Source organism: Phodopus roborovskii, unplaced genomic scaffold (assembly GCF_943737965.1).
Source record: "Phodopus roborovskii unplaced genomic scaffold, PHOROB, whole genome shotgun sequence".
Lineage (NCBI taxonomy): Eukaryota > Metazoa > Chordata > Mammalia > Rodentia > Cricetidae > Phodopus > Phodopus roborovskii.
This window is the reverse complement of record NW_026126613.1, coordinates 5591692-5604618: the sequence shown is the minus strand read 5'-3', so window position 1 is coordinate 5604618 and position 12927 is coordinate 5591692. Positions and strand designations below refer to the sequence as shown.

Here is a 12927-nt window from a genome sequence, read left to right as displayed (position 1 = left end):
TTTTTTCCATCATCTTCATCCAATCTATAGTATTTTACAAAGGAAAAATGTAGTTTTCTGAATAAGTTGTAATAAACAAGTTACATACTCCCGAGTTGAATACAAATTGTATAGTTAAAATTTATGAACTTGTAATTGTCTATGTAAATTCTCATCTCTAACGATATTAATCAAGTTATAATAGTATCTATTATTTAAAGACAGAAAAGTGTTTTTGAAATATTCAATTCTAAAATGTAATTTAAAACTAAGGTACTTGAACGTGCATTGGTCTTTATATTTTTTGATGTTTTAAAGTTAAAGAAAATGAAAGCTAGATAAAATGAACAAAGAAAAGGAAACTTATGGAGTTTAATGATTTTAAAATTAAAATTTTCATTGGTTAGTTACCCAATGATGAACTAATTTTCAAAGTAACAATTTAATATTGATAAAAATGGTAAAGCATCAAAGAAAAGTTTATTTTTATTTCTGTTAATTTCTGAGATAAATAAATTTTATTTGTCTTTATTTTCCAAAATTTATTTTAAAACTTGAAATTTTATAAAATGTTTTATTTGTCTGAATAAATAATTTATACATAGGAATATTTAATTTTTGTGTTATATTTTCGTTACATTATAGGTGTTGTAAATATTGTATAAGATTCCAGTTACTTTTGCATTTGAATAAACATTGCAAAGCAATGTTTGCCCTTTTCAAACAATGTACATTTATTTTAGAACATATATCTCTCCTTACAAAGCTCATTATAACTGAAGGAAGCAGTTTAACAAACAAAATTTTGATTCTCAGATTTTCACAGATATTGCAATATTTAAAAACATGTGTTCCTCCTGCAGATGATCTGGGTTTGATTCCTAGCACTTACATGGTGTCTGAGGACTACTTGTAACTCCAGTTCTAGGAGACTCCAAGATCCTATTCTATTGTTCATGGACACTAAGCTAGAAATACACAGACAGATATACAATTAAAAATAAATACATTAACCAACATTTGAAATAACATTGATTCACTTTTAACTCTGATGACTGTTTTTATGCACACATTTCTAAAGAGTTTGATTTTTATAAAATTATTTATAACAGAATAAGTCATGCATAAATTAACTTTTAACTAATTTGAGTTTGCCTTTCTTTAAAGGGTAGACACAATTCTGTATTATTTTGGTTTCCAGCAATAATAATAACATAGCAGTTTAATATTTGTTATTTGTTTTATTTATTGGAATATTTTCTTTGTTATGTAATTTAAATGAATTTTCCTGTATATATTGTTTTGATTGTATAGCTTGTATATAAATTACTGAGTTCTTTGACATAGAAATACAAAATGATGTCCCAAATATTTACTTAATCATTTTAACCATAACGTAAATGTAGTTAACATGTCTAAAACATATAATCTAAAAGTGGATACCAAGTTATTAAATCATATTATATGTATTCTAGCCTAGAAACATGCATGTAGTAAATTTTCACCTACATGTTTGGAACATGCATTATCACAAAAGTATGAGAAACAATTGTTTCAGTCATAGTACATCTCTGTCAATGTACGTGGTGCTAACAGAGAACCCAGGCATATCTTAACAAGAAATTCCAGGACTATATTTTTTTCCAGGAAATTAAAAGTGAATGTTTGTGTATACATAGACAGTTTTTGTTTGTAGTTATAATAAATAAGAAGAAACCTGTAAATATAAGCAGTAGAGGTATAAGAAAATTCAACTCAGTTTGATTACTGATAATTGGAAATCAGAGTGTTTTAAATTTTCAGGACAAAACATATTAATTCGTTAAAAGAATAATTATTTTCTCAAACTTTGAATTACTTTCAGAGTTTTGAAGAATTGTAATAACAGAAGTAATGTGTCTTATAATAATTTATATATTGATAGAAGTGTTGCAAAACAGAGTCTAAGAAATTATTTTTATTCCAGCATTTACATTCTGCAAATGATGCCTAAGTAAAATACAAGCATCTACACTTTAATTAGCTACTATTAATAGAAGCAGTTCAACTGCATTTAGTTTGCAAAAGTTAGAACTTCTAGAATGATGTTCAATGGAAGACATTTTGGCTGAAAAATGTACATTTATGTAGAACTTAAGCTAAGCTAAAATTATGAGTAAAAATGAATAAGCTGTTCATTTCCTATCATTTTTATGCCACTGTCTAGAAGTTGGATGTTCTATTTCCCCATTAATATGCATAAGGACTCGTGGGTGGCTTTTCAAAATGTCTTCTATGTAAACATCAATTCTGTTAAAACAGGATGTTTGTCTCCATATTCTTCACTAATCTTCCAAATCAGCTTATCCTTCCCTGTTATTTGATATCAATAGACTGCCTTCTATATCATTATAACCTATATTTTAAAATTAAGACTGGACCTTAACAAGTACTTATTCTACCTTCGTCCTATAAGGAAAAAAAAAAGAAAGGAAAGAAGAAAGAAAAGAAGAAGGGAAGAGAGAGAGAGAGAGAGAGAGAGAGAGAGAGAGAGAGAGAGAGAGAGAGAGAGAGAATGAGAAAGAGAGTGCTCCTAAGGCACTTGAACTTGTTGGTAAAAAAGAATACGTGTATCCCCAGAATTAGTTATGCTAACCACCAGAGATCCTAATCCAATATTGTTTAAACAATGTCATGCTATAGAAAGTGCACATTGAAATTTTGTTTACTTTTTGTTTTCATTTGTTTCTCATAACTTGTTTTCATTTTAGAGATTACAAATTAATTATATTTCTCCCTTTTCTCTTTGCTCTTCAAACCCTTCCACATCCTTTTCACTCCTTTTCAAACTCAAATTCTCTTTTTTTATTAATTGTTATTACATAAATATATGTATTTAACTGTTTCTTTAGAAAATTATATTCTTCAGTTTTATTTATCTGTGTGGTGGTTCTGTGAATGTGCATGCAGGTACCCATATAAATCAAAGGTTAGTTGCCCTAGGGCCACCTAATGTTTGTCCTGGGGATTGATTTCTGGTCTTCTTCAAGATCAGGCAGCATTCTCAGAAGCAGAGCCCCTTCTACAGATCCCGTTTACCTGTTTCTTGATTATTTCTGCTCCCACAAATGTGTATTGAGAATATTTTTAGGTTAGATTATTACCTTGGATAAGCAGATTGAAGCCTTTGGCCATACTCACTTTTTAATTACTTATAGTCACCAATGTTTGAAAAACTGGTTTTGGAATTTAAAAACCATAAAAGCCCAGCTCACTTTTGTGTCACAGGGTTTAAGACTTCTCAGGTTTTCTTCAAAACATGACTCAATATACAAACTTCTGAATTCATAATTAAGATAATTAAGAATTTGAATTAAGAGAACCTGTAATTTCTTACATGTATGCAAATAGAAAGCCTTGTATTAAGAATAATCTCATTTTCATGTGAAAGCTATTACTATTGATTAAATTGAGGCTAAGAGAAGAATTGCAATTTCCAGAACCAGGCCAGTTATGGAAGAGGAGGGAGCAACTGAACCATTGGTATCCTGTTATCCTTAGGCAACTTTGTTCAATTCTGGTTTGACCCAACTTTTATACACAATTGTTAATGTTATTTAAAGGTTAAATTTTATACTTGAAAAAAGATCATAATTAATACGAATCAAGATTTTATATGTAACCTTTAAATTATGAAATTCATTTGTTGTTTCTATCATTGTTAAAATGGTAAATTTGATACGTGTTAGGTTTAACAACAGAAACTTCCTGAGCTTTCCTCTTATTGTATGAAACTATTAGCAGGATTTGATGATCTACACCTTTTTTTCTTAAGATGCATCTATTTCTGCACTGACCAAAAAGCTTATGAAGTTTCCACCCTTATTTATTGTATTTTGTTTGTTTTTCTTTAAGTAAGTTTAAGAAATGTAAAAAGGTGGAGTAGTTAGGTGCTTGCAATCTCATTGTACTTGGAAACGATAAGATAAAATGATTGAAGGAAAGTTTGCTTAGTTCTCTACCCCAGGTTTCCTCACTTTTTGCATACTTCTCCTCTTTGATTTATAATTTCAGTATTCAAGGATTAAAGGTTACTAAGGCAAGTGCTTAGTTGGCAGTGAACAATGGAGACTGGTATTATATCAAAACATTCAGAGATAGAAAGTTAAATAATAAGATTCTGCCTCCACTCTGACACTATTGACATGGAAACCTGAGAACTACATTTGGAATTTTCAAGGCTTAGTTTTATTTTCTAAAATAACAGCAAAATCAATTCCTCAAAATCTTATGTGTAAATTTTCCTCTGAAAAGGTATTTGTAAATGTCCTAACTTTTTCAAAAAATCAGCAGTAACACTGAATATTAAGATCAAAGTGGTTATAATGTTGGAGCATTTGTGCGTTACCTAGTCAATTACTATTTCTCATTGCTTCCCTGTTATGTTCTTCCAGCCTTAGATCAAAGCACATTTGTGATATATAAGTTATAAGATGTTGGTATTTCTTTTACAGTCAAATATGTCAGGGGGAAGTTTTATTTGGTCATATTAATTGATATTTATTTTTGTTGATATACAAATAGTTGTTTAAATATTATATACCATTTACATGTTTCCTTATGCTTTAGATAGTTCCTTAGAAAATACTTGATGTGATCTAATTCCCTGTAACTGATCTCAGTGACTATTTAGATTTTCTCCTACTGCACATGGCTCATAGTTCTTGAGTAAATGACTAATAAATCTTTCCATAAATTTTTAATTCCTTTAGGCAAAAACTGCTTGTAAATACTTTTAAATGAAAAGCAGAATAATGTTAATTATTTTCTTATTTTTATATACCAGAGGAAGGTCACATAAAATATAGTTTAATAGTAAAACATATCATATGATTTTTTATTCAGATGACAAATAGACATTTTTAACATAGGTTTAATAAATTTAAATTTGTAAAGAAAGAGACTAGGTCTTTTTCATCAGCTACTGGTTTTAACATAAAATAAACTTCAAATGTGTCAGTATTCTTTATTGAGCATATTTACAGGTAGATGTCTTATATTAAAACAATTCTGTGCATTCCAAGTTCTTCAACATTGTGAACCATACATCTACAGGTTAGAAAGTTAAGTTGCCAAGAAAAGATAATTCTGGAAAACCAACAATGGTACTTTTAAATCATTTATGTATTGATTATGATTTCACTTATTATAAAAATATAACATAGGGCTTTTCAAATACACCATGTAAAAGAATTCAAGGCCCTCACTTCCAGGGGTATGTAAATAACAGGTTGTTTCATTCAATGTAGTAAATTTTATGAAGAATTTTACTTATTTTAATGCAATTATACATGCTCACAGCTCAAAGATTGAAATTTTCATTTTCAGGAATCTTCCATTTGGTTAGTGCCACCATACCATCCAGACACTGTTTAGTAAACTTTTGAAACTTTCTAAAAGAGGTTTTTAATGATGGTTAGTATCCTTGTGCCTTTCTTCTCCTTTTTGTAGTGTGTTAATGTGAAGAAACATTTTACAGTTGTTTTCACTCTAAGGAACTTCCCACACTGAAGGCCACAACACTTGGGTTTTATCCCCAACACAAGTGTTTGAAAGACAAGGTCCTTTGCTGTCCCTCACTCTCTTGCTCCTTCCTCTCTGCTCTGTCCCCTTTTACCATTTTACTTCCTATTATGACTTCCACTTATTTCTTAATGACAATCTAGAGAAGTCATATCAAATGTACATGAGTATTTTAAAGGCATTTCAAATGTAAATAAAAGAAAATCCCCATCAATATTTAGCACTAAGTAAAGCAATTGGTCTCTCCTGAATGATATTAAATTAAATCAATAGCTAAACGTTATAGGAAATTTTTGAGAGCGCGAAGGAAAAGAGTGAAAGCTCACAAAAAATTTTGCGTGGTTTTAACCGGAGACACATACACATATCTATTTGGTGCATTTGCAATTCAGATTGGAGGTAGATGAAGGGGGAACATGTTAAGAAATGAATAAAAATTAATCATAAATCTAGATCAAATTTTTTGGTTTCCAAATTCATTTTTAGTTTGGAGTGAGAAAAAAAGAAGTGACTATCTTCATAAACAAAAATATTTTTGGGGTAATGGGACACTGATAGTTGAAGAAACTACTAACAAATTGGAGCTCATTTAGAGAGAAAAAGTAATAAAATTGCTACTTTGAAATTATGTAATAAAGACCACAGATTGATTTCAAGTTTGTGATGAAAGTTTTCTTTATTTCATAATTGCTTGGGGAATGAGGTTACAATTTACAGTTTTGATATGGTTCTAAATTGTACAAATGTAACTTAAGATTATTTAATATTATAAGAGATAAACATTATTGGATATTAAACTCAATCAATATTTTAAATATGTTTTATATTAACATTATAAATTTGATACTATATGACATTAATTTAAATTTTTTCATATATATAAATGAATAGGCTGAAGCAAGCACTAAATACCAAGAACTAATTGCCTTTTTATAAATGAGGTAGAATCCTTCCCAATAGAATGTATGCACATTGATGTTGTTCTCATGAAACCAGCCTATTTCTTGAGAATAAATTTAATGTTTACATTTTGTATTGTTATGAAACATACCATCAAATAGTCTGAGGTTAAGACTGAAAAATATGTTAAACATTAGCTAATATTGGAAACTCTGTATTAAGTAAAGCCATATTAAAATTATTTAAATTCATTCTCATACCAGTTTTAAATGTCAATGGTTTCAAGTTCGAATTTTGTCATATTAACTATTATATTAATCAACTCTTCTATTAAATGTTTCAACAGAGAGTCAAGACTATCTTACCTCAAGACAATGTTTTCCTTCCCCTTTTGGAGTCAGATTTTTCCATTTCTACCGTGTTGTCATCATCACCATCTTCATCATCATTATCATCATGTTGTTAATAAATACTTCTAATAGAAGGTATTAAGCAATAAGCAACACCATTCCAATGTACCAGGTGTCAGTGTCATATAGAGCCTTAAATTAAAATGTAATAAATTTCAAAAGCTTTAATTTAACATATAATGAATAACGTCAGGTACCAATTTTGTAATTAATCGGAAATTCATGACTAACATTTAATCTTCACCCATTAGAACTGCTAATACATCAATTGTTTTACTATTTCTAAGTTACTAAAATCTTAAAATCTTTCATTGTGATTATGAAGCTTCGAAGATGAATGCAAACCTTTGTTCAGTGTATCCAGAGGCACTGTTAAATAACAATAAAACACAGGAGTCATATGCAGCTGTGGTTCACTGGGTTGCTGTTGGAAGAGCATATATGTGCATAAACAACAAGAACTCATTCTCTTTATACTTCAGTGGGACTGGAATAGTGAAAATCCAGAAGCTAGAGAAAAAAAGAATGACAATGAGTTAAACCCACTGAGGGAATAAAACTAAACTGAATGAAGACAAATTAGACTTTGGCAGAAACTTTAGGGAATGAATCTTGCATTGTATAGTGAAGCAGTAAATTTATAGTCACAACTTTAAAGGACTTAGCACAGCAAGTACCAGGACAAGATCAGAGAGGATAGGAATGGATGCCCAAGCAGAAAAGGATGTGCGAAGAAAACAGAAAGCATGTGGAATCATGGCTGGTACATAGGTAATGAAAAGAGAACTAATTCAGAGAATTTTTTGTGGGAGTAAACAGGAGACAGAGACTTGACCTGTTCCTTATATGACGATAAACATATCTTTTTCCACTAACTGAATCTTTAAAGATTCAGCAAAAGAAACTCAAATTTAAAGAACCTTTAGGGAAAAGTGAGGAGATGGCCATAAAGTAATATGAAGGTTGTAGAACTATGTAAAAAATCACAAAACTATGGTGAGGCTGTTTTACTGTGTGTACACAGTTGCAAGTCACTATTTCTCAACAACTAAATAATTCGTAATAACATTCTGAGTGTCACAAAAGTTCACACATGTAAAGTGTTTTAAAAACATCAGACACGTGTACTATAATTTTTAAAACCTGTCTCCTAAGATGATAAACTGCAAAGCAGCAAAGGTTCCATAATATGTTTTAAAATAACAATTTTTATCTCATCATGTTTCATATCATCTTTTTACAATCCTCTGAATTTTCATAAATGTCTACCTTTGTATGTTGTGTACATTTTGGTTTTTACATAGAAGATCCAAATTTCAGTTTCAAATCTTCAAAATTTCAGCTATAGTATGAAATTGGTTCAGGGATCTGTTCTGTGTGTCTTAATCAAGTGAGGAAAGAAAACAAAATTTTATTTCACATTAATGACTCTAAGAGTAGCCAGAGGCTGTACTAATGAGCCTTAGATATTGAAGCAGATTTTGTAGAAAATCTATTTCCAGTAAGACGGAAATCTTAGAGTTATTCTTTTCTCATGGGGTAAACTATTTTCAGCTTTCTGTTATAAAGTCATTCATGATGAATTACAGATGATGTTTGTTTAGATGTCTAAAATTTGACAACTTCCCACTTCATGATTGTATCATATGTCGCTAGTCATTGTCAATTTTGTATAGATAAAATAATAGCAAAACATGCAATTTAATTACAGAAATTATGTTTATATTATATGTTTGTCTGAGTTCCATTTTTGTCGTTTTGAGTTAACCAGTAGAGAAACAATGTTTAGAGAAAATTTGTGTATCTCATCTTGTAACCCAAAAAGGTACATTTTTATTATTATTAATTAGGTAACACTATTGAGTATCTGGTAGATATTTGTTTGCATTTACAATTTAAGGTAGACATCGACATAATACTAATCAACTTTCCATAGTATCATAAGAAAATCTAATTCAATCTATTTAAATAACAGAAATTACTAATGAAGTGATTATTTCACTATTTAGCAAATTTCTTTAAACCAGCCCCAAAATGCAATACTCTCACTCAACGTGTCTTCTATTAAAGTGTAATAATTTGATTTAATGAATAGTCAAATGTTTTAGGCTGGCAAGCTGGCCAGTCTGTAAGAATGATTATAAAATTATGTCCATCTATCACTTTTGTAATGCCCAATCTCTTTGTGTTCTTCTTTAGAGGTCTTTCTGTAGTGCTATGGTGGAAGAACTGAGGATGTCCTTGAAGTGCCAGCGCCGGCTAAAACATAAGCCACAGGCCCCAGTCATTGTAAAAACAGAAGAAGTTATCAACATGCACACATTTAACGACAGAAGGTTGCCAGGTAAAGAAACCATGGCATGAAGCTGGGAGGCCAGCCACCCAAGCACAAACTGTCGTCTTTTTTTTTTTTTTTCCAAACACTTTAGCGAGAATGTTTCCTGTGGAAATATGCAACCTGTGCAAAATAAAATGAGTTACCTCATGCCGCTGTGTCTATGAACTAGAGACTCTGTGATCTGAGCAGTTGCAGTGATCAGACTTGACTTACAAGCACCATGGATCAAGCAAGTCACACGGGGTTACACTGTTTATCATGGGTTCCTCCCTTCTTTTGAGTGAATGTTACATGCAAATGTTGTGGCTGGTTTCAAATGCAGTCCAGGGTCAAGCTACAGGTTCTTTCTGAAGTTCAACTGTTGTCAGGAAATGGAATGTCAGTTCCCAAAAGGGTAACGAATAAAAATGTCTTCAGAATAAAAATGTGTGGAACTAGCAAAAATTGTAGTGTTGCAAAAAACAGTACAGTCCCCCTGGTCATCAAGATAATAGATGTGATAATTTTCCTAGTCCCCAACACTCAGTCTAATCATCATGTGAACATAATGTGAAAAAAAATGCTAAATACTGGAATTAGAACAGAAAGCAGACCACCAACTGTTACTTCTCTTTTTTTTAATTGTCTGTGTCATGGATTGAGATTATCAATTCACAAGGCAATAATTTTTTGTTTCCTCAAAATACTCACAGCAAGTACTTTAAGGCAACACAATCAGATTCCTGCTTGTCCCTCCAAACCTTCTTCCTAATCTACACCAGTTGTCAGTTGGTTCAGAGATTCTTAGTTAAAAGATGATGTTTTGAATCCTTATTGTTCATTGTAAAACAGGGCTCAGTGTTGTTGGTTTTGTGGAAGACAAAGATTTCTTTCTGACATTCTGTTTTGTCAACTGAAACTCTCATTCCCTCTATAAAGATCTTTATGGAGCCTGGGCAGATTTCATTGATGAAGAATGGGACTTTTCACCTATAGTAAAGTATATAATAGAACTTTAAGGTGGACTGCATTTAACAATAGTCACAATGTTAAAAGAACAAAATTCTTGAGCAGATTTTTTTTTCAAAAAATGTTCAGGTTTATTTGTGGAAATGCAAGATTTCTATGAAAATAGTTTTTGTATGGAAATTTTTGTAATACTTTTTATCAACAAAATAAGAACATGTGTTCCTATCGGGGGTGTGATGTCAAGCATGAATGGTAGTGCGTGTGCACCACCAACGTTTGGTGAAAACTATTTTTATCATGAAAAAGGAATCATAGAAGAGAAATATTTTCAAGTTAGATAATATAAAAGCTAGGTGCACTACCACCACTGCTTACCATGCAACACCCCTGATTCCCACAGGTGGATAACATACTGTAATGAACAATTGTGTGTAAAATGGTAAAAAAAAAAAAAAAAAAAAAAAAAAAAAAAAGACACAGATCTCTTGACAACATTGTGAAAACAGTTGAGTGCACACAGTTTGCTGTTTGAATCCAATGCACAAAAATTTTAAAAATTCCATTAAAATTATGTCCATTTTCCTTTCAGCTTTGGTTTTGATTTTCTCTTGTATGTGTAAAGGGATGTAAAGTGCTTTTGTACAGGAATTTTACATCAGTTATTAATTCTTAGGGTCACAAAGTTAGAATTTTCTCAACTTCCAAAAAAAAAAAGGAAATTGCCTGCCTGATGATGTTGTTACTCTCTCTGTCTCGCTGTCTCTCTGTCTCTGTCTCTCTCTGTCTCTTTCTCTCTCACCACACACACACACACACACACACACACACACACACACACATTGTTTTTAAAATAAAGTCAGCTTAAATGAGGAAAACTATGGTTGTGCAGACAACAACCTTTTTCTTATCTCATTTTAAATTAGAAACTGACTACATTTATTCTTCTGAAATGTGCTGTGTAATGATCACATACATAGTTATTTTAAGAATTGTTATGCATTGACAAAGAGAGACAGTTTCAGTTTTAATGTTAGTAAATAATTTCATATCTTAACACATTAGTAGAAAATGTAAAACACAAATTATAACAGATTTATTCTTTGAAAAACAAAACTGTATGATTCAGTTGATTTCCTTGATTAATTAATTCTAACAAAAAAATTATCCCGGAGCCTCTGACAGAAAACATTTAGTAAAATTTCCTAAAGAATTTTTTAAAATACTCAGAATTACAAAATCAATTTGTCACAGTTTAATTAAAATTTATACATATGAGTGCTTTAAATACTTTTGTACTAAGATTATTATCATATTTCACTTACTATTTTGTTCATGTCAGAATTTTAGAGCCATAAAAATCACTGCTAAAAATATCAGTACTGGTATGTTTACTGGTAAACAAGTAAAAAGTACATTAAAAATATTAAGTGCTTAGATTACAAAAGTATCTTTTAAAAACACATATTTTAATTCTTTTGAAAATGTATTTTTTTCAGGAAAAACTTTCAGTATTAATATTGTACAGAGATTCCACAAATATATAGAGCCTGATATGTAGAATTTGCACATTCAATGAGAACCCGGATCAAAAATGATCACTTGAAGCAATTCATTAAAAAAAATGAACTCTTACCAGACATTTTAAAAATATGATTTAAAGAAAAATTATAAACCTTTTTTATAATATATGTGTGCATAATTCTAATTTTTGATCAATAATATTTTGATTTTAAAGTAATTTACAAACTTCAATTTTTATTACTGTTTATTAATCTATGGGCATAAAATTAAAACTTTGATGTTGAGGAGTCAAAAGATAATGACTTTGATTTCCATTAAAATTTGATAATGAATTAATAAGTATTGAATTAATGGGTTTTTAAATATGTAACAAACTTACTACATTCAGCTTTTAAAATATTTTGGATATTTATAGTATATATTCTTTACAATTCTAATTCCTAAATTATGTCTAAATTATGACCAAATACTTTTCTACATTAAGTACTTATGCATATATGAGATATTCATTTGGGTTGGAATAAATAAAATTCCTAATTGCTTTCAAACCTAATATCAAATAACAAAAGGAATGCTTTGAGAAAGAAACCTATGATAGTCACCATCAATTTTTACAGAAAATTTTTTAGAAATCAAAGGAAACACATGTTCTACTCACCATAACTTGTGACTTCAGAGGGTGAAGGAAGACACATGGACTGCATCTAAAGAAACCCAGCAGGATGAAGATACTAGAGATTAAAATTTTCATATACCACAACTAAATATTGCGAATCTCCATGGGAACACCAAAGAAATATACAGTTACTACTGAACAATCCTAACCTTTGTGGAATCACAAGGGGTATATTGTCTAGTGTATAAAAGTATAAAATGGAGAAGAATAGTTTATTGATGACAATGTTTCTGATATTTTTTGCTCATTTATATGTATATAATCAAAATACAAACTCCATGCTACCCAATTGATTTGAAAGTATTTTATGATCATGGAAACATTTGATGTCTATTTGTTATGAAACATATTGTAATTGTAATAGGAGAAAGGTACATATATACACAGAATTGTCACTAGTCACTTTAATGCTAGCCACAAATTTTATGCCTTTGAGTCCAGGCTCACTGAAGGTACTCTACTTTGCTGATGTAATTTGAAGAGACGTTAAAGCTATCTTAAGTCATGAAAAGTATTATAAACTCATTTGTCTTGGATTATACCAATAGAGTGATACAGCGTTGTAGAGACACTGTCTTGGGATTTAGTGTCAA

At 30.3% G+C, this 12927-nt stretch overlaps 1 protein-coding gene across 1 annotated transcript in view; it reads left to right on the top strand.

Annotated features, from left to right (window-relative positions):
* Positions 1–9336, top strand: part of Grik2 (glutamate ionotropic receptor kainate type subunit 2) — a 628441-nt gene extending 619105 nt beyond the window's left edge. Inside the window, exon 17 of the mRNA XM_051206151.1 lies at positions 9051–9336. Coding sequence (XP_051062108.1) covers positions 9051–9215 — 165 coding nt within the window. The 3' untranslated portion in view covers positions 9216–9336. The remainder of the gene's footprint in view (positions 1–9050) is intronic.
* Positions 9337–12927: the final 3591 nt, after the last annotated feature.